Below are 23,710 nucleotides of genomic sequence, written 5' to 3'. Positions count from 1 at the left end.
AAACCCACAATCTGACCAAGTATCCCTGACCAAACTTTAAAGCCTAACAGCATAACAGTGAATTAAACCTTGCTGCCAAAATTGGTTTCTCTTTAATCTCTTAAAGCTGTTCGCCTCAATGTCATGCCAAGGAAGAAAATGTAAATCTTGAACCCCTAGCATCCAACGATTCTACACAAGTTCAGACTGTAGAAAAGCCTGACAGTCATTTATTAAGCCATCATTTTAAAAGCAAATGATAGCTGTAATAATTGGAATCATATAAGCTACTGAATGCCTAATTGTGAAATGTAACCATTGCTGAATACTTTAAGTTGAAATTTAAATACTACTGAATGTATAGCATTGTAATATTTTGCCTTCTTTGATGTTTCCAGAAGGCTAATTCCTAGTAATCCACCCTAAACAGGGTGATGTATGTGGGATTTAATGGGAATGAAGGAACCCAGTGCAACAGTGTACATATTTATACATATATATGTACTGTACATATACACACACACACACACACATATATATGTAATATATATATATATATGTATATATATATATACGTATATATATATATATATATATATATATATATATATGTATATATATATATATATATATATATATATATATATATATATATATATATATATATATATATATATATATATATATATATATATATATATATATATATATATATATATATATATATATATATATATATATATATATATATATATATATATATATATATATATATATATATATATATATATATACATATATATATATATATATATATATATATATATATATATATATATATATATATATATATATATATATATATATATATATATATATATATATATATATGTATATATATATATATATATATATATATATATATATATATATATATATATATATATATATATATATATATATATATATATATATATATATATATATATATATATATATATATATATGTATATATATATGTATATATATATATATATATATATATATATATATATATATATATATATATATATATATATATATATATATATATATATATATATATATATATATATATATATATATATGTATATATATATATATATATATATATATATATGTATATATATGTATATATGTGTATATATATATGTGTATATATATATATGTATATATATATGTGTATATATATGTATATATGTATATGTATATATATATATATATATATATATATGTATATATATGTATATATATGTATATGTATATATATATGTGTATATGTATATATGTGTATATATATATGTATATGTATATATATATGTGTATATGTATATATGTGTATATGTATGTATATATGTACATATAATAACAACCTTCATTTAAAAACTGCATTTTGTGTTTACTTGTGTTATCTTTGACTAATATTTAAATTAGTTTGATGATCTGAAACATTTAAGTGTGACAAACATGCAAAAAAAAAAAAAAAAACATGCAGTGGCAACATAGCTGAAACTCCTGAGGTCACAGAAGCTGATGGATCACAGAATCTTTGTATTTTCATACTATATAATACCGACTTTTGCTCGTGCTTTACAAAAAGAGCAAGTTATGTCATAATGTCATTTACGACTACCTGTAATTTGAAATACAGTCGCAACTTGGAAAATGGGTTAAAAATATTTTTTGATGTTGCAACAGACAGAATCGTTTTTCATCCAGATGGTTTAAAGTCTTTTAGGATTCAGGAAATACCTTCAGAACAGCAGGAAATATTGTTAAACCACCTTTTTCAAAGATCACCCGGTATTTATTCTTCACAAAATTTAATGCTTAGCTCTGTGACTCCAATGTGATGATAATAGGCACAAACGGGGCTAGACAGTTTCCCAGTTCTCATCAAGTGAAGGCCGACCTACATGGCAGCATTATTTGCCTAGGAATATGCACCACAGTGTAAACTAAAACCTAAGATTTTAAAACCAGATTTTGATACAGTGGCCCCGGGGGTCTAAGGGCCCTGGGGCAGTTGCCTCCTTTGCCAGATTGGTAATCAGGTTGTTCATGTAAAGAAGAATGCCACAGCCAAATGTATTTGGCACTCGCAAGGATCATGCTCAAGTGTTTTGGACTTGAACTGCAATTATCAGTGTGCTTACTGAAAAAGTTTCACCTTAAATTTTACATTTAATTTCAATGTTCAGTTATTTTTCTCGTCACTGTCCTCTCTATCTTTGTTTATCTTTGTTATTTGGTTGAATGGTGACATTAAAATTCTTTTTTTAAAAATAAAAGAACCAGACTGACAACAGGATTTAAAAAAGCATCGTTTATCACGGTTGATACTTCAAACTGATCAGTATCCATGACACTGCACAATACAAAGGCATGTAAAAAAAAAAGTAACATTAAAATAGGTATTGCATCTTCCAAAAGCAAATTTTCCATTCATAAATACTTCTTGCGATTTCCGTTCACTGCAATTTCTTACAACAGAATCAGTTTTTTTCTAAATAGCCAGAAATAATTTCTAAAAATCGATGAGCGTGATGTGACACGAAAAATAACAATCAGCAGACATTCTGTGGTTGTGAGAAGTATTAGTATTATTTTTTGTACAGTACAACATCGAAGGCCAAGAGTTCTCCGTAGACGAGGAGTGGTCAGAGGCAGCCCCTCCTCCTGCGGGCTGACTCTGGTGAGGACACTGTCCTGCTGTGGACATGTGACCTTTGAAAGGTGCCAAGGCCAAACACAGATGGTGAGATGGGTGAGACATTGTCCATGATTTCCTGTTCCACTGCACAGAGTCCTGTTCTGAGACATGAGAATTTCTTGTTTTAGTTCAAGTCAAAGCCAAGTCGGTTTGTGTTCCCACTGTGACGAAACATTTCATGACTCAATCGAAGATATTTTTCTATGAGCTGAAAATTATTTGTTGGATTTGTCAATGATTTGAGTCTGTCACCCACTAACCAGTCCACTCTCTGACAGTTAAAGGAATAGTTTGAAATTTTGGAAAATATCCTTATTTACTTTCTTGCTGAGTTAGATGAGAAGCTTTATACCACTCTCATGTACACAATGAAGCTAGAGCTAGCAGTTGGTTAGCTTAGCTTAGCATAAAGACAAACGGGGAAACAGCTAGCCTGGCTACGTCCAAAGCTAACAAAATCCTCCTATCAGTACCTGTAAAGCTCACTGATTAACATGTTATATCTCTTGTTTAATCTGTACAAAAACCAAAGCGTAAAAAACAACAATTCGCTGTGTTACGGGGGTTACGGCCCGGGAGCAGTAACTTCCTCGAGTATCTGCTGGTTGCCTGGCAACTGGTCCCGGCCAAGAAACAGTCTGGCACATAAATCCCTGTAAACCGATGTAATGTCGGTTGGCTCCAGCTACATATTTAGTGTGCAGGCATGACGCAATCTTCTCATCTAACTCTTGACAAGAGAGGAATAAGTGTATTTCCCAAAATGTCAAACTATTCCTTCAATCATCAACAATTTTGATAATCCATTATATATAATAAATTATTATATATAATAATTAATATTATTTTATATAATCATTTACATTCTTTTTCAAGCAAAAATATCAAAAGGTCTGGTTCCAGCTTCTGAAATGTGAGGATTTTCTGCTTTTCTTTTTTATATCACAGTGAACTGAATATCTTTGGGAAATTGTGATGTATGTTTTTAGACTAAATATTAATTGATTGATCACAAAAATAATCAACAGATTGATCAATAAAGGAAATAATTTTTAGTTGCAGATGTGCTATGAACAAGATTGAACATTTGAGTTATAATCTTCGAAAGTTACTAAATTTCTAGGTTCAACTTCATTTGGATAGTCCACCTACAGATAGTTCATAGAGTATTTGTAACATTTCAACAGCGTATTAGTTGAGATTCAACAATTCAACTGTTTCACAAATAAAGGTTTGGTTAGGTTTAGGCCCCAGAAACATCTTGGTTAGAGTGTGTTCATGAATTGTCACATATACTCTATTGATAATCTGTTAAACATCTACAGACAACAGCGAAACAGTTGAAATGTTACAAATACTCTATAACCTATCTGTAGGCGGACTACCCAAGTGAAGTGTTACCGATTTCTAAATTTAAATATTTCAACAGAGAATTGCCAAATTCACCAAATGTACCACTCCCTTCACTATTCCAGGATGTTACAGGACTACGACTACACTGAAGGGGTCTATAAAAAATGTTTGATGCCATATGTTTTTAAACTCTGATATTAATATCTGCCTCAAATTTCTAGTATTGGGCAGGCTCTAATCCTTCTGGTTTTTGAAGGTGACAGTATAGTTTAGTAAAATCTAGATATTTTTTAGGGTAGAGCTATTTAGAGTCTTACTGATAATAAATGGTACAGGTTCTTTGGATGCTGTACCAGTGACATAATAATGCTGTAGTGATTCAGAATAATTACTTTTATGTCAGAAAACAAATGCACATCAATTCATCAAATCATTCAAATCATTAGAGAATAACTATTGTCCACATTTTTATTACAAGACAGCAGTGGTGAAACTTAAATATATTTACTCAACTACAGTATTTTATTTTATTTTTTTAAATTGAGGTACTTTATTTGAAAATGTATTTTCTTTGCTACTTTTTACTCCACTACACACTACAAACTTTCACATTTTACAAACAAAACATATGACCAGCTTCTAAAAACAGATTACAGATTATAATTACTGCAAGGCAGGTATTTACCATTTGCCACAATAAATGTGTCCAACAATGCTGGCAGTTACCAAGCGTACTTGTGTTGATGAGCGATAAGCCCATTATGTGTTTTATTTGTTTGTAAAGTAACTAGTAACTGTAGCTCTCAGATGGATGTAGTGGAGCACAAAGTACAATGTCCGTCATGTCCAGCTGTACCTGTGTGTTGTGGTGATGGCACTTCCTCTGCTCCTAGCTGGTGTTGGGTCTCTCTGCAGACTTCTGAATCTGTGTGGAGGAACAAAGGGCAGAACACAGACGTTAGAAGTTACAGCGTCCGCTCTCAGGATGGCAGGCAGCTCTGTGACAAAGTAAAGAAATACCAGAATATGGAACTTGAACCACCAAGAAGATGGCCACAGTCAGCTGACTCACTGACATTGATATTTATTCTCCCTTATTCAATGAGCAAAGAGGCTGATTGTGTTGATAAAAAGGCATTATTAGCAAATCAAAAGCATACAGTCTCTTCTAAAGTGTGTTTCTAAACTATGTAAAAAACAGATGTAGATTGGTCTAACTACCAGAGGAGGGCAGAGGTGCTCTTTAGCCAACATCAACCTCTTAAACCGAGAGACAACAAGACAACACAAAGAGACTAAAACAAAATAACCACTAAAGACCAAAAAAAAGAGAAGACAATCATGAAGCGGAGACCAGAAAACAACAAAAGGCTGTATTATATGGCGAGAAACTCAAAAAACAAGACGAGATGAGAAACTGTGAGCAGATGGAAATCTGTAACGGGATCTTCCTCTAAGCTGCAGATGGTTTAACTCAAGTCAGACACTAAAAAAAGGCTGAATTTGGAGAAAAAAAAAACCTGAAATAAAATGAAGCTCAACAACAGGCAGAAATGTTACTGTACCTGTGACTGTTCTTTAAGGAAATCTGGTAGCTGAAATTCACCTTTAAAGACCTGGAAAAACAAAGGACCAGGTTTAGAGTTTAAAGCTCCACAATTTCATTGAATCTGCATGAATTCATCATCTGAATTACCATGGTGAAGGTTTAATGGATCATCAGTTGACTTTGATAAAAAAAAAAACTTATTAAATCACTGAAAAATTAGATAATTAGATTAAAGCATAATTCTACATCACTGCTTAATCCAAGCTGAGCAGACAGTCTGAAGATGAAATCCACCTCAGTGTGTATCTGACTTGTCATGCAAGGTGAACATTTGCAACCTAAAAGGTTGAGGCTGCTGGACGCATGCCAGGAATTTCAAGCTCCTTACGTCATCTAGTTTGGCTGACACAGGACAGAGAGGTGAAAAGAGACACAGAGCAGGGAAATGGTTGGATTGGGGGGGGGGGGGGAGATGACTGAGCGTAAAAACAAGGGTCACATCAGAGCAAGGGGGAGGGAGGGTCAGTATCCTATAGGACACCCCAGGGTGTCCACGGTGTGTGGAGAGTGTGTGTGTGTGTGTGTGTATTTGCATGTTGGATGTGTCTTTCCAGGAAAAGAAACTCTGGCTCTCCCTCTCTTGCTGGCCTCAGCCACAAAGTCAACACATAAATGGACTACTCCTGGATCCTTCAGGATTATTACTAACATGTGTCTTCTTTCCACAGAAACTTACAGTATCTACACCGGAAGTCACCTCCTTCATGTTGAATGAATACACCACTGTAGCACAAGGTCGTTCTGTCAGCCAGAGATAAAGAAGAATGTGGAGGAAAGGTTGCGCTATAGGAGTAACAACAGTATGATGATGGAGAGAAGCTGGATATCAGAGGAGTTGAACAGGAGGAGACAGCAGCAGTATTGTGCTGAGTAATACAGTACATCAGGGGACAGCAGAAGCAGACTAACGGTTATGAGCGCCTTCAAAATATATATTATCTTAATCATTTTGCAACAATTGGTTTACCTTTCATAATAGTATAATATGTAGTGTAAGAAAGAAGTATAATGTATGTTGTATAGTGCAGTACCATTTGTTGTCTTATTTTCTTGCATTCTGAATTATCTAACTATAAAAGGAAGGAATCTCTGTCTGGGGGCTGGCTGTCCATCACATATTCGAGAACCGTTCATCTGATCGACTTCACACTTGGCAGGTGTATTGCTGAGGACCCGAGGGAGTGCAGTGTCGAGTGTGAAGTCGATTGGATGAATGGTTCTAGAGAATGCTGCAAGCAGCCTAACTGCGGTTCTCGACAACGCTGCAAGCAGCACTTCCAGGGGCCAAGCAATCTGCCCGCACTGAACGGGCACTGTACTAGTTATACTTTGTAAACCATGTACAACATGCTTTGGCAATAGTGTACTTATTCGACCATTTGCTAAACCACTCCCCCAACAGAGACTGTCCGATAGTAGCTTAGCAACTCTAATTAGGCACGGCAGGCCTGTCAAGCTTTTAATTTCTCCACGTGTTGAAGAGAGCTAAATGGGGCTTTAGTTAGAGCCATAGGGCTTAGTGATGGGTCCATGCAAATAAAGTACATTTTGACTGCTAAACACAAAGGGGCATTACAGTTGTTGACCTGCAAATTTCTTCAACCTGGTATTACAGTGTACTTAGGTTCACTGAGGTGAAAGACATACAAAATATATACTATTATCTGATAAAGTGTAGGGGTGGTGATGGACAAACTGTACCTCTCAAGCGCTTCATCAAGCTAAATAGGTTAAACAAGCCCATGGATGCTTTAAGTACAAAATGGATGTTGTTTCTTTCTTCTCCCTCAACACTTCACTCGTCTTGATGAGATGTCTATCTTGAAATGCTATCTAGGTTGAGGCAAAGGAAACTGAATGCAAGCGGAAGACAGAGTTAAGAAATATGTTAACACTTTACTTGGATAGTCCGCCTACAGATAGATCAATAGTGTATATGTGACAATTCATGAACACACCCTAACCAAGATGTTTCTGGGGCCTAAACCTAACCAAACCTTTATTTGTGAAACAGTTGAATTGTTGAATCTCAACTAATACGCTGTTGAAATGTTACAAATACTCTATAAACTAGTAAGTAAGTACTAGTAAAGTGTAACCAAAAATAGGTTTAGTTTTGGATGCTGTGCGTTGGGTTTAGTTTTGTGGTTTTTCACTGCTTTTGCACTGTTGTTGCTGCTTTGACTTCCCCCCTCTGTCACCACTAACCTCAACTGCATCTAAAACATCCCCAACAACAAAAACAACCACAGGCAAATGGAGGATTTAGGCAGACAAACAAGGGCAAAGATCAACTGAAAATATAGACTTTGTATATTGCCTTTGTTATGAATAAAGGGTTTCCATAATAGAGCCAATAGACAAAATATATCAAGTGTTAAGTTACTGTAATCAGATAATCAATGAAAATCTTTCATTTAAATCTGTGCTGGACTCCCACAGTGTGGTGGGAGCGGGTCAAAAGTCCTGTGCCCCCCTCCTGGGCTCCAGTGATTAAAACTTCCCCTAAACACAAAACTCATTCCTTAATCCCCCTGTGTCCCTTCATGCATGCAGAGAGGCGAGCGCATGTTTCTGATTTCCTCCTGGGTGCCATTTTGCAGCTTTCCTCAGCGTACAGAGGCTCCAGGCCAGACTGCTCCGAGCCTGTCCAAACCTTCTGCTCTGACAAAAAAAAGGAGAGCACGCAAAGGAGACGTGGAGCAGAACGCCCTGTGGTTGCGCAGTAGGTCACACGCTAGGGGTAATAAATCCAAGTGGTGTATGATTAGGAAATGTACAGAAGAGGCTGAGCTGTCTGCTTTGCACGATACAGATCAATCTGTCCTTCAGAGAGAAGACAGACAGAGATGAAGGGCTGCCTCTGGGAAAGGCCAGACTTCATGTCTGCATGATGGGATCACTGCAGTAACATGAAGCCAGACTGCTCTTGTCCAGCAGACTCTGACCTCAAGGTCTATTACCTCTGAAGGATCTGTTAAAATACTGATGAAAGGAGGAATATTCATAAGATGCAAGGTTTACAGTCTCGTCTATTGAGTCAGATAAAACAAGTTGAAATACTGCTCAGCATGATCAAAAAGGACCTCTGTGCCAATACAGTGCTCAGTCCCCAATCAGCTGACTGACAGAAATGATACATTGCTGCCTTCCTGTCATCTTCCCAGAGTTAAAGACGGCAAACTGACCTCTTTTAATCTGATATGAAGGCATCGCTGAGAAGCACATTGCTGTTCATTAGACTGTTTCCTCTAAACAATGAGTTGGTTTCAAATTACAACTATAGGAAGTCAGCACTTCTAGTCCAACTGCATGTTTTACTTTTTAATTAAGAACACAATTACATGTTGACCTTGAAACTCCATGTCTACACTGTATAAAATGCAATTCTATTATCAAAAGGGAAACTTTTAAGATTATTTCCATAATGTATTAATAGAGCATGAAAGTTCATTATTGACTTTGAAAATAGTCATTTGGCAAAAAAACAAAACAAAAAAAAAAACTAATTGTAATTGTCTCAACTGTACTAAACATGCCTCATGTTTAGGTATCTATTCAGGAACTTTCTTTATGAGTTTGTGTTCTTAATTCCATTTCATTTACTACACTTTTTTTCTTCATTTCTTCTTCATTTTAATCCTTAAAAAGACCTAAAACGCCAAACTGCATCACAGTTTTTCAGAAAATAAAATCAGGCATTTTGGCTGTGACAACCACAGAGAATATTCCAACCATTAATCCTTACCACTGAAGTATAAGGATCAAACATTCACAAGACATCTCTGTAGGTGAGCAGAAACCCTGAAAACCTGCCACAGCATGCCTCAGCAGAGCCTGGAAGAGCCCAGTCGGGGGGGACCAACACAGTCGGGTCAGCCAAGGTGCCTGCTGGAACAAGCACCAGGTCAGTCCAGTGCGGTAGTGCCAACTAAACCCTGCAGTGGTTCAGCCTCAGTATTATGACTGGAGCTCCCTATGACTAAGCCCCGGTCCCAGGGGGTTAAATGTGGTAACGGCCCAGTGTGTTTGAAAAGCAGCCAGTGTCGAGCCACGATCGGCAGGGGGGAATATTTCAGCTGCACACCAGTCTACTTCCACCCTCTCTGGGTGGAAACTTTCCAGGGATATTGTTACCTCAAAGAAAATGCTTCTATCTGAACTGCACACTGAAACTCTTCAGGAGACTGGGTGTGTATGCATGCTTGGCTGCAACATGCTTGGCTGCTACCCCGTCAAGCATTATCGGAATGGATCTTAACCAGTCCACAAAGACAAGCCTCTTCTGAGAGAGCTTCTTTTGCTTAATGACAAAAAAGGTTTTGTAGAAAAACATGCTTATACTCCTCAAAGTAAGGTATCAAAGTACCGTTGCTGTTTGTAACAGCTATCGGTACTAGTATTGAAAATTTTCAAAGAATACCTAGCCTTAATCAGGTATTTATAACTGGTATGACAATACAGGACCTTTTGGTGACCTAAATGCAGCCAACAGTACATAGCACCTTACCATTAGCTCTTTTCATGCTTAAAGGTTAAGTGTTCTTAAAATGTGCATCCTACTGAAAAGTCTCTACAAGAAAAGTGTGTATTTTGTGTCTGTAAATCCAAAAGTGATGGAAGTAGCTGTGTGAAGAATGAAAAAAGGGAGCTTCATAGAAAAGTTCAAACCCTGCCTTACTTTAAAACCACAACACACCTGGCCAAACGCTGAGAGTTACAAAAATTGTCGGACGCAGATCCCCTGGTTCCACTAGGTTCCAAATGCTGTTTGACGATCCAAATAGCACTTATTTTTAAGCACACTGAGGCCTTAAGCCTCCTCGGTGCAACTACAGAAGAACAATTTGACCCCAGCCATATGTGACTGATTGTATTATAGGGCAATGTTAAGTTCAGCAAGATCCTAAAAACACAAATCAAAAAAGAAAGTCTTGAAAACGATATCTGGACATTATAAGAGAGGATTCTCCACTCTTACACTGAATAGATCTGGCAAACACAAACTCTTGATCTAAGCTAAAGGAGTAAGACACATCGATCAATAAACACTTCATGTGAGGTCCTCAAAATAAAACTTTTAGCCACTTTCTTCTTTACATGCTCGTCCAGCCGATGGTTTCATTAATATGAGTCTCTGTTGAGTTCTAAGAGCCAAAGAGCGCCATGATGGTCGAGCACAGACGATGGCACTGAATCAATATATGATTAGCCTGCACATCATTAACTGTCCTTGCGTCAATATGAAGGAAAAGGTCCAGCCACAGGCCTTTACAACACGCTGGACAAGGAACTCTACAGACATTTGTTTCTCATCTCTCCACTAACACATCTTATTATTGTTACCGTGGAGAAACTGAGAACTTATTGATCCCAATACTCATTTCTCACCAGGGATCAACACAACTGCAAATCCACTTAAAAGCTATTGATTGCGGCTTCCAGAGCCAGGTCCGACGAGCCTCATTTACAGCAAGCTGGAACGACCTCTACTGACCAGCAGTCAGAGATGAAGCCTGGACAAAGAGTAGAAGTCCAGTTGTTGTCATTTTAACAAAGTCATTAGTAGAGATCTCAATACAAGATACATAAGGAAGCTTGGGTTCAGTTGAGGGTAAATGCAGTTTGTTCTTTTATCATTTTCTTTACTTAATTTCTGTGAAAGTTCTGAGGCTGAGAAACTGAGGCTGATACCTGCATCTTTAAGACCAGACCCCGCAGAACTTGACTGGTACTGGAAAATTTGAGACCTGAACCCAACCCAAGACTATACACTATAAGACCAGACACTATATATTGCTTTATGTCATCCATAAGTCACCGTTAGCCAATACATTGCATTAGTGTGGTGAACTGTCTGTGCCTTTCCCTCTTACCACTGGGCATTACAATCTACTTGCAACACATGACACCTATCGACGCAGGCTACTGGCACAGTCAGAATAAGAAAAAGAGAAACATTTCTTAACAAATAACATTTGAAAATAACCAAACCCATAGCTAGGGCTGAACGAATCATCCTTTTTATATCAAAATCACAAACAATTTTCAAATTGCAATAACAATGACTTTAATTGTCACTTACATAAAAGTGTCAACAAACAGCAAGTATTTATTCAGCTGTAATGTGATTAATTGTTTGAAAAAAATAAGGAGTCACCTGTGATTTTTACTAATCATAAAAGACAGAGTGGCAAGTGTTGTTCTACATAAACAATCTCTGATTGGCTTACGCAAGTTTCAGACAGGTAGTCTGTCAAACGTAAATGACAGACAATTGGTCAATATAGTTGTCGGACTCTCCGTGTTAATCTTTAAAGCACATCCTATCATCAATGTTAACTTATAACTTTAAAAACTCTGAATTCAAGGGTGCCCCATGTACCAAGGCTGAGTCCTTACCGCAGTGGCCGCAGACCCCCAACCTTAAAAAAAATTATTTAGAAAACCCCCAAAAATTCAGATCTCCAGGATGCAAAGCTGACCTTCTGTCAGTCTAACAATGTTAACGTTATCTCAGCTAAAGTGTAGGGCTGTTACTATCAATAGATGTAGTCAGTCTGATACCAAAACATTGGTCATCAAAACACAGACGTGAATTGGCAGTTTGCCATTATTAACATAAATGGCCAACTATGTAACTGTTACCAATGAATATAATGCCACTTCTGAATGTTAAAATTGTATATGAATATTATTCAGTAATGTTAAATTTATCACTAAGGTAAATTTGGGGTTGGTAAAGTAAATTTGTCATTTTTTCTTTAGAAAACTAGGACATTTTACTTAAGAGGCCATTTAACTGGCTGGTTGAAAAAAAAAAACCCTAGAAGGATCACGGCAACAAGCAACAGCAATATTTTATCTGATTCTAATAATGTAAACAAGATATGTTTGCGATAATGCTTGGTAAAGTCAGATCTTGTTTAATACTATATAAAACACAAATACAGTCCTGAGGTTTAATTTAAAGAGTTTAATTGCAATTCAAACCACAATCGCAATATGAATCAGAAAAATTGCAATTAGATATTTACCGTAGATTTGTACAACAAAATCGCCCAAACCAACCGGTCAGGACCCCTGGTGTTCAGGTCAGGTACAAGAACTCTACTACTTGACTACAAATAGTTAGCAATAGCCTTCATATTCAGCAACATAACAAGGATAGTTAACTAAAATGAACAAAACCACACACCAACCTTTTTCTGACAAGGTCCAGATACCCATGTCTATAAATGCATCCTTGGAACCTTTCTCACCATTAACATGTACAAACTGAGTTCGATCTGACAGATAGGATTTAAACCAGCTTAGTGCGGTTCTGTGCTTGGACCGATTCTATTCACCTTATATATGCTTCCTTTAGGCAATATTATTAGGAAACACTCCATAAACTTTCATTGTTATGCGGATGATACCCAATTATATCTATCAATCAAGCCCAATGAAACTAACCAGTTAGCTAAACTTCAAGCATGCCTTAAGGACATAAAACCTGGATGACCTGCAATTTTCTGATGTTAAACTCTGACAAATATCTTCTGATAGTTCCTACATGAAACTGCTCACAACAAATCTGTGTGTTATCTTGAGTAACCGGGTCATGATTTCTGGAAAGAGTCATTGCTGTTGAGTTTTTCAAATGTATTTTTTTGGCACTGTTAAAACTCCAACAAAGAAGTTATTGTACTTGGCCCCAAACACCTCCGAGACACATTATCTAAAGACATAGTTGCTCTAGAAGGCATTGCCCTGCCCTAGGTTGGACTATTGCAATTCCTTATTAGCAGGCTGCCTGAATAAGTCCCTTAAGACTCTCCAGCTGATCCAGAATGCTGCGGCACATGTACTGACAAGAACTAGGAAGAGAGATCATATTTCTCCAATATTAGCTTCACTGCACTGGCTCCCTGTAAAATCTAGAATAGAATTTAAAATCCTTCTCCTCACCTACAAAGCTCTTAATGGTCAGGCACCATCGTATCTTAAAGAGCTCATAATACAGTATTACCCGAAATGCATTGCGCTCCCAGAATGCAGGGTTACTTGTGGTTCCAAGAGTCTCCAAAAGTAGATTGGGAGCCGGAGCCTTCAGTTATCAAGCTCCTCTCCTGTGGAATCAGATCCCAATTTGGGTTTGGGAGGCAGACACCATCTCCATATTTAAGAGTAGGCTTAATACTTTCCTCTTTAATAAAGCTTATATTTAGGGCTGGCTTGGGTGAGCCCTGAATTATGCTGCTATAGGCCTAGACTGCCGGGGAGACTTCCCATGATGCACCTCTTTCCTCTCTCCTCCTCTCCCTCTCCATCTGTATGCATTTTTATCCCATTACTGCATGTTACCAACTCGACATCTTCTCAATCCCGTAGTTCTGTGCTTTCTCGTTTCTCTCTTCTCTCCTTCTCTCGCTTTCAGCAGAGACTGGATCTGCCTCTGCACTGCTATATTCCTATAGCTGTCATTCCAATTATTATTAATTTATTAATATTAATGTTATCACTACCATTACATTATTACTATTGTAAATATTCTAGGTGGTATTTGCATTGTGCTTCCCCCAAAACCTCTCTCGCTCCCTCTCTCGCCCCCTCCTCTCTCTAAACCTCTCCCTCTCTCTCCAAACCTCTCTCTCTCTCTTTCTCTCTCAAAACCTAACATGGCAGTGGCGGATGGCCGCCCACCATTGATTATGGTTCTGTCCAAGGTTTCTGCCTGTTAAAAGGAAGTTTTTTTCTTGCCACTGTCGCCAAATGCTTGCTCATGGTGAGATTTGTTGGGTCTCTGTAAATAATACTATAAAGAGTACGGTCTAGACCTGCTCTATAGGATAAGAGCAATTAGATAACTTCTGTTATGAACTGGCGATATATAAATAAAATTGAATTAAATTGAATTTCTGGGTTAAATCAATAGAAACACGGAGGTTTCAGGGAGATATGCATTGACTCTGTTAACTGCTTTGACCACAGGGCAAACACTGCTTAGAGGGATTACAGGTCTTCACTCACAGTAAAAAACAACAAAGCACCACATAGATAAGGCTGCTCTCAACAGGTCAAGCTTCCTTAATCATCCACATTGCTCTGTCTCCACAAAACAAACAGTCTGTTCAATCGCTGCTTCCAAACTATTTCTCTGCTGAGCAGCTGGATCCAGGCTACATATTCTGTGGTGAAATCAGGGCTGAAGAAGAGATGAGACAGAGGGTAAATATTTGGATGGGGCTAGATGAAAATTCAAGACAGCAGAGAGAGCATTTCTACATGTGGCTTCATCATTCAGTGATTTAGTTCAGGGCTGGTTGCCAGATGTCTTATGTAATGCAACACAGAATTTGGGAGGTGCTACTATACTTATGTGTGGCCTTGAATTTAGTAAGATCCCCAGTATTCAAAGACAAATCCTCTTCCTAAATAATATCGTGAGCTTGAGTAATTTAGAGTAGTATTAAAAAACCATGAGTGAGGAACGAATTAACTGGAATGAACACGTACCAACAAATAGTAAGAAAATGGAGAAGGGTAGGAAGGTTGATGGAGTACGATAAATCAATAAGAGAATGGTCGAATCTATAGGTTGTTAAGAAAACATTGCCATCTATTTTTACAACTGAGTCTGACAGCTATGTAACATTTCCCTGGAAACTCATCTAGCGACACTGACAATAGAAAACAGCCATATACATACCTGTGTCTCAACATTTAACACAGTAATTAGCTTATGTATGCCATGCACACTGACATGAAATCTCTAGACAATAGTGCTAAATAGGGCTGGGTATCAATTGAACTTTTTCAAACAATACTCGAGTTGGTACCAAACAATACTTTTTCTAATACCTATACTTTTATTTTTACACCCTTTTTTTGTTCATTTAACAAAACAAGCCAAAATTGTCAAACACAGAAGAGTTTGAAATGAGAATGTGTAGCCTTTAAAAAGAAGAAATAGCACATTCATTCTATTAAAAACGAAAAGTTTAACTAATAAGCAATAAAACACACCTTCCCTCAATTCAATACACTCCGAGGTTTTGCTGCTATAATCTTACGGGCTTGTATTGTTTTGCTGTGTAACAGACATTACTGAGTCCGTTCACTGACTTTATGACTCTTCTTTGCTTGTGTTACTGTTCCACTATGCTTAAGCATTTACCATTATCCTGTTGTTGCCAAGTTACATAGACTAACTTTAATGTTGTTTCTTAACACAGGCAGCCATACAAGAATAACTGTGACACTTATTCAATTTTTTATATTAACAATGGATCAAATGAGTGTGTAATGTGAAAGGGGTTGCTCATAGCGATGAACCCACAGAATTACCACTCAACACAGCCTTTTAGCCGATTCAGATCATTGTTTAGGTTTTCCAGCCATCAACTCCATTCTCACTCTCGTTTCCAGCAGCAGGCAGCTGTTTACAGCAAAAAATGAACCCAATGAATGCTACATGCAAAGCACCAAATGCATGCCAGAGTGCGTTCCACATGTATCAAAGCAGCCCGGGTTCGATTCCATGTTCTTAAGCATTCTAACATGTATAAGCAAACTGACCACAGGGCCCTGAGAGAAACTTTTTGTTCCTTTGGATCTAACTGGTAGAAGATCCTCCTCTGTATGCAGGAACTCCAGCCCGAAAGGGAAGGGAGGGGAGGGGAGGCGAAGGGCAAGCAAACAATAATATAAACCCTGCAGCTGGGTTTGATGCAGAGGAATTATGCTAATAACCCACAGATGTACACAGCATAAATCTGAGTAAATGAGCTTCAACATGCACATGTCATCATCAAGACACAAAAGTGTTAACTATTTCAGAGAGCAGAGGTGGAGGACGGATCATAACACACAGACATGGATATTTACTGCATCCAAAATATGTCAACAGGAAAACAGGCATATTTGAAAAACTTTAACATGCACAACATGGTGATATGCGGTTGGAACAACATGAGGACTTGATATCTGACCAGCACACAGACATATGGCAGCCGTGACAGAAAATTGGTTACTGTACATACAGTATTGGAGACTCAGCTTTAAAGTAACAGTCCAACATTTTGCATTTTGGGAAATGTGCTTCTTTGTATTCATTTTACAATGAGACACAATGTGGTTTTATGAGTAGTTGACTTTAACAGAATGGAGCTATTTATCAACAACAGCTGTCTGCAAAGACTGCAAGCAGTATTTCCAAAGTCATGGGGCCACGTGCTGGTGATGGCTGCACATGCAGATGCAGCGGACAGTAGCTCCTTCAAACGCTACATTTTTGTTTAAAGTTGTCATTTTCTTCGACATTATTGTTGAAGCACGTACTGTATTAGCTATTACAGAAATATACTGATCGGCATTGGAAAAGAAAGCACAGGGACTGGATTAAGTGCAGCGGACCCTGGGACGATTGGACCAGATGGACACAGCTAACACAGCTTAGACCTAAGGCTGCTCCACTACCCAGCCTACCCCTGACTAACGTCCGGTCGCAGGAAAATGGAATGGACGAAATGAGACTCGGGCTAACCCAGCAACTATTGTGCCCACATTTTACAGAGGCCTGACCCATCGTTCTGTTTCCGGCAAGACGAGGGAAGGCGCTTGTATTTTTCTGTTTAATAAAAAAAAAAGAAAAAACAGGTGTATAATATTCCCTTTCTTGACATTTTGTGAGTATATGTTGTTTATTTATCAGACTAAAAAAAAGCTAAGAGAGCTTGTGTAACGTAGTGAACTCGCTGCTCGCACACATCTCCCAGCTGAAAGAGGGGGAGACTATCGCCTCTTGAGGTAGTAAGTGGTATCATGAGACAGGACGGGCCAGGGCTAGCTGGTTAGCATGCTAACTACAATAAATATCTCTGCAACACAATACATACATAATGTCAAAAGTGTTTTCTTCATGTTGTGTTGATAATTTTAGCTCATTTTTGAATGTTTTAAACTCTTAAATCTCTTAAATTCTTAAACATTGCACGTTTAAGATGCCGACCGTATTATCAACACAATCTTGTTGCTGCTTTTTACATTTCCCCAGGCACAAATTTAAAAAATGCACTACAGATTTATTACTTTCTGGGTGTGTATGTGTATAGGTGTATATGTATGTAAATAACTTTATAGTTTTATTTATTTTTATTTTATTGTATTCTATTCTCAATTTAAATATCTGTATATATGTTCTATGTGTGTGTAGCATTTCATTGTGCAACCCATGTCCTTGATTCCTTGATAAAGCTCTATGTAGATCCACAATTAAATCTCTGTGTATACACAAAGACAAATATGCATACGCATTCTTTTCAAAGTGGTGTGTTCACATGGTTCTGTTCAGAACTCAATCATTGTGACACTGGGTACAAGTGTATGAGCCTGATTTCCACTGACACAGGTGCATCCTTAATCACCTGTTTAAATATCAATACTTCTGTCTGCTTCACCAGTCTATAGACCCATCAATGAAAAATAAATTAGTAGCACAATTTCACCAATTGTGTCGCAGTGGCAAGGTTTTCCACCAACAGCAGAGCAGAAATTTTTGCTCTAGAAAATTGTATCTATGCATGGTGTGACGTATGCGTGATGTGCGTATATTGCATGTTCTGTTTATGAATTTCTTTTTTGTGTAAACACAACCCAGGTGACTCCTGCATGTATTGGTGACAAGAATGCTAGCATGTTAATGTAAGACAGCTTTGGAGCTGCTAGAAAAATATGTTTTTGACAGGGTTTGGCTAGCCGTTTCCCTGCTCTGTACTGGATGCACAGAGATGAAGGAATCAAGGAATCAATCAATCAATGTCATTTTACAACACATGGTGGCACAGTGAAATGTAAGTTGTAGCCCCTTCATGCGACACACACACAAAACATATATACAAATATTTAAATTTAAACAAATATTTTGAATAGAAGAAAATAAAATAAAATCGTTCAGAAATATTCAATATCAGTAACGGTACCGATACCTTGACCTCAATACCGGCTCCTGAACGATACTTTTTTCGATACCAACTTTATAAAATCCATTTTAACAAAAGAAAATTACATTATGGTACAATTACTCATTTATTCAAAGGAGGAAGCTGTTCAAAAACCTGTGAGCTGATGGAGAAACTGTTTTACATGGCACAATTTACTCAACCTGGATAACTTGATTAAGATAAAGAAAATGACTCACCGACAATCAGATACAGGTTAGCTGCACTGGCTAGCTAACAAGCAGCACAAAGTTGCAATTCAGTCAGTGCCATAGAAGTATTGAAGTTCGGTACCCAGCCCTACTCATGTGATTCTCAATTTGAAGGAAAACAAGCCAACAAATGTGAGACTATTTAGTCTAACCAGTAAGAACACTTTTCCCCATCTTCCTAGAATAAACCCTAGCTAATTTCTATCATACTTCTGTAGAGGCTTGAACCTTGTCACCGCTCAAGCAGTTTTGCAAATCCACTGTAGACTATACTTGAGAAGAAAATCTCCTTTGAACGGTGCAATTTTAATTAGAACAATTTTAGCTATGCAAAATATTAATGGCAATCAGGTTTTTATGTTTGCACCTCAGAATTACAGAATGAGCACCATTTTTCACTACAACAATCCAACTTTTACCAAAAGGAACAATTTCACACCCGTTTTTTCAAAGTTGTTGCGAAGTTTTAAAAAAACTGTTACAACTTATAAACTGAAATAGGCACGAAGACACATCGCTTAGAGAAATAACATCAAAAAAGCATATTATCCTTGATAAAACAAAATACTGCAACTCCTGGAATGTATCTGAACTGGGATGCACCAACATTTATTTTATTAGAAGTACGCTGCAATGAATAAAGATCCAATATATTTAATATGATCGATGATGGATATACTATAATTGAGTACTGTTGCTCAGAGGAAGTTATGATGACACTGGTAGTTTTGAATTAGAAGGAAAACATCTTATAATGTGAATATGAACAGTAAACTCAGCTACATCAGCCATTATTAGATGTTACTTTCCACAAGTTTAAAAATAAAAAAGGTATTTTGCAACTCTGCCACCTTGTCTGTAAATTCCATCTCTGTTTGTGGTCAGACAAATTTTTCCAATGAATACCCAAACAAAAAAGTTCCCTCTCCCCTCACATCTTACACTCCAAATGTTTTCCGTTTGAGTCATAATGGTCTTGACAACATGACGAATAGCACCAAATTCAGTTTCTCTGTGCGTCCTTGTTCCCCCTTTTTGGTTCCCCTCAAACAAATGGAAAAGCAATCCAAATGCTTCAGAGAGGTATATTGGCTAAAACTCCAAACTGGGTTAAAGACAAACTCACCAAGCACTATCAGAATGGCTTTTTTTCCCCACAAAGACAAAATCAAACCACACAACCCACTGAGTAACATCTAATTAAACCATCACTTTGAGGACATCAAACTAACATTATCCAAACTATAGTAAAATTTTACATACACACCACAAATCAAGAATGAAATAAAAACATATATTCTTAATTACTTAATGATTTTGTACAACTGTACTTCCAATGCCTGTATTCTGCTACACCCCCTCCCCTTATAGTTAACAGTTAGCCCTGGATATTTAGGTGTCACTGAATGTGCAGATTCTCACCCTTGGGTGTTGTGTAGTTGTGTTGATGTACAGTACAAGTCACAGCTTTTTGTGACCAGGGAGACACTTCCTGCTGGAATGGGAAACAGTAGGAAATAGTGTTGATGCTTTGCTGAAACATCACTGCTGCATGACAAATCGCAGGCTAAGAGAGGACCTTCTGTTCATGAAACAGAAACACGCCACTAAACACACATATGATGGCACAAACACTGATGAGATAACTGGCTTCAGTTACTGTGATTTACACCATGCCACTGATGCAATTCAGGTGAGACATAGTAATACTAGCTTTAACAAGAACATAGACCTGCTCATTAGTGTAACAGTACTTTGTTTTCTCTATAATACTGTGTGCATGTTAATATGTGACTGCATATGAGTTCATAGCAGACTGTGAAAAATGGAAAGCAAGATTAAGGGGACAGTTCACAAAAATCAAAAATACGTATTTTCAGTAGAAAGAAAATGGTTCCCACATGAAATGCCTCACAACAAAGTCTGTGGATTATCTTGAGTAACCGGTGCATGATTTCTGGAAACAGACTGCTGTTGAGTTTTTCAAATGCATTTTTTGGTGCTTTGAGCACCACAAGCCGAGTGCCATATAGTCCCATTATATTCAAAAAATAGTTACATCTCTATGGCCGATATCTCCAAAACTCAGCAACTCACGCCAAAACAATCTAGATGGATGAATAGTACTACAGGTAAGGGAAAATATAATTTTGGGGTCAACTGTCCTTTTAACAACTGCCTATTTCATCTTCTTAAACTAGTCATAGCTGGACACTTAACATTGTTTCAGTATTCAGGTATCAAAAGATAAGTAAGCATTTTACACTATATATAGCCAAAACTATGTGGACACCTAAACATTACACCCAAGTTGTCTGTGGATATTAATCTGCTGCTAGAACAGCCTCCTCTGGTTTCAGGCTTTCCACCAGATGTTGGAACCTAGCTGCAGGGATTTGCTCCCATTCAGCCACAAGAGCATTAGTGAGGTCCAACACTGATGTTGGGCAATAAGGTCTGGCTCGCAGTTAGTGTTCCGGTTCATCCCAAAGGTGTTGGATGGGGTTGAGGTCAGGGCTTTATGCAGCCCAGTCAAGTTCTTTCATACCAAACTGGGAAAAACATTTCTTTATGGACCTATGGACTAGAACTAGACCGATAAATCTTCTGGACTGATATTAGCTTCTCAAATATATATTGGTGTCGGCGTACATGTCGTTTGATAAGTAATAAAACATGGAAGTACAGAAATTTCCAAGATGTTTGAAGTGGTTTAGAAAATGTGATTGCACTGACAAGTTTATTTTTCAACTGTGAAATTTGCCTCTCAGTACATATCTTGAAACCAATTCTTTAACAAAATGAATACTACTGTTTTTGTGATGCCTTGACTTTTGACTCTGGCACTACCAGAAGGTCAAAGTTTTCACTTAAAGTAAAATATCTCAACATCTACAGGATGGATTGTCACAAAATGTAATTCATGGTTCTTAGATGATGTATCTTAATGACTTTGGTGATCCTCTTAATGACTTTTCCTCTAGTGCCAACACGAGGCTGACATTGGTTGTTTTGAGTGAAACGTCTTGAACTATTGGATGGGTCAAAATTTTAATTTTGTTTTATGACCAAACCCCTGCAAAATGAATGGCATTCCCATTAGCCTCAGCTGTACTTTGTGTTTGGTGCTAATTAGCACTTACTTTTGCCCATATAATGTAGAGAGATTTCAGTTGGGCAGAGCAACCACGGAGCAGTTAGTGTCACTTAGACATACAACAACTTAACTTCAAGGTAAAGTTTTACATTTGCTGGTTTAGATATCAGGAGTCTGGAAGCTTTTTCCTTAGAAAGATACTTCTCTCTGGTACACTTGCATTTTATATCTCAGGTTTTCTTGGAAATATAATTACTATGAATAAGTATTTCGTGTGGACAATAATAGGCACTACAGCTGACGAGACAACATGCTTTAGGAAAATACCCAGATACCTGGAAAGAGTTCCAGGCTTTGTGCTTGGGAGCAACAAATCAGCCAGAAATGTTTGGACAGCAGTCCAACAGGGGAGAGGTCAAACTTGGAAAACATGCTAGCAGTCAATGGACATTCTTCAGTCTGTATCACCACTAAGCTGCTAATCCAACTGTAAAAAACACATTATTAAAAAATATGTCACCGTTTTTAAACCTTTTTTGTCATATTAACGATGACTATAATACAGTACCATTTCTGTCTTTAAGCAGTGGACAGCTAAAAATGAACGATCAAGTCATCACAGGATGGAATTTAAGATAAGAAAAGCCTTCACTTATACCCAGAAATTCAGGTTTTGCAGCAGCACAAGGACAGAAATAAGTATAGATAAATGAGAAAAGCAAAAAGTATATAAAATAAAAATAATAGAAATAAAAATAGAAACTATACAAGAGCAATTCAACTCCAAATTTTCTATGTAAGCGACACTGGCTGGTCAGAGTGACCGGGACAGTCTGTGGTCTCCACTGCTGTTGTACAGTCTGATGGCAGTGGGCAAAACTGTTTTACATCTGGGTGGGATGATCCAGTGACTGAATGAGCTGCCACAGCTCGCTGTAAAGAGGGTGAGAGGGGTTATCAAAGATGGCTTTGATTTTGTCCTTCGTCCTCATCTCCTCACTGACTTCAGGCTGTCCAGTTCCAGCCAGGCCACAGAGCTAGCCTTCCTTACCAGCTTGTTGAGTGTGCTGACCTCACCAGCCTTAATGCCACCACCCCAGCACACCACCACAAAGAACAGTGCACTGGCTACTACAGACTTGTAAAAGATCTGCAAGAGCCTGTTGCACACACTGAAGGATCTGATTCTCCTCAGGAAGAACAGTCTGCTAGGTCCACCTGTACTACGGAGGCAGGCTTGCTGCAGCCAGCCATTCGCGTCATCCCATTCCACACCTCTTTCGCACTGTTATGTCACATTTTGGTCACAATCTTCCTCCTAGCTGTTTTTGGCCTCTTTAGCTCCTTTTGGATAGCCTGAAGTTCCACCGATCCCTTACCATGAAGGCCCTCTTCTTTCTGTTAAAAAGGCCTTCATTCTCCTTATTAAACCAAGGTTTATTGTTCAGTAAGCAGCAGACCTTTTTGGAGGGTACAATGCTGTCCTTACAGAAACAGATGTAATCTGTTATGCAGTGAGAGAGACCTTCAATGTCAACCCCGTAGTCCTGCTGGAACAGTTGCCAGTCTGTGGCATAGAAACACTCATGGGGGGTCTCCTTGGCGTCCTTAGACCAGACCCTAACAGTCCTTCTGCTGGCCATACGTTGTCTCACCAGTGGGTTGTAGGTGGCTTTAAAGTGTATCAGGTTTTGGTCTGATTCTCTGAGTGGGGGGAGGGAAGAG

General features: G+C 37.7%; 1 protein-coding gene across 5 annotated transcripts in view; it reads right to left on the bottom strand.

The window, feature by feature from the left end:
- Positions 1 to 2,329: 2,329 nt before the first annotated feature.
- tpst1 (tyrosylprotein sulfotransferase 1) overlaps positions 2,330 to 23,710 on the bottom strand; it is an 85,124-nt gene continuing 63,743 nt past the window's right edge. For 2 of the 5 annotated variants that reach the window (XM_044202522.1, XM_044202523.1), the window contains 3 exons: positions 5,650 to 5,700; positions 4,941 to 5,009; positions 2,330 to 2,832 (listed from right to left, as the gene is read on the bottom strand). In XM_044202522.1, the coding sequence (XP_044058457.1) occupies positions 4,974 to 5,009; positions 5,650 to 5,700 (87 nt within the window). In that variant the 3' untranslated portion in view covers positions 2,330 to 2,832; positions 4,941 to 4,973. The remainder of the gene's footprint in view (positions 2,833 to 4,940; positions 5,010 to 5,649; positions 5,701 to 23,710) is intronic. The other 3 variants (XM_044202521.1, XM_044202525.1, XM_044202526.1) reach the window with 3 other exon arrangements.

The sequence above is a fragment of the Siniperca chuatsi genome, linkage group LG7 (genome assembly GCF_020085105.1).
Source record: "Siniperca chuatsi isolate FFG_IHB_CAS linkage group LG7, ASM2008510v1, whole genome shotgun sequence".
Lineage (NCBI taxonomy): Eukaryota > Metazoa > Chordata > Actinopteri > Centrarchiformes > Sinipercidae > Siniperca > Siniperca chuatsi.
The sequence above is the reverse complement of the archived record's forward strand: the minus strand, read 5'-3'. Positions and strand labels throughout refer to the sequence as shown.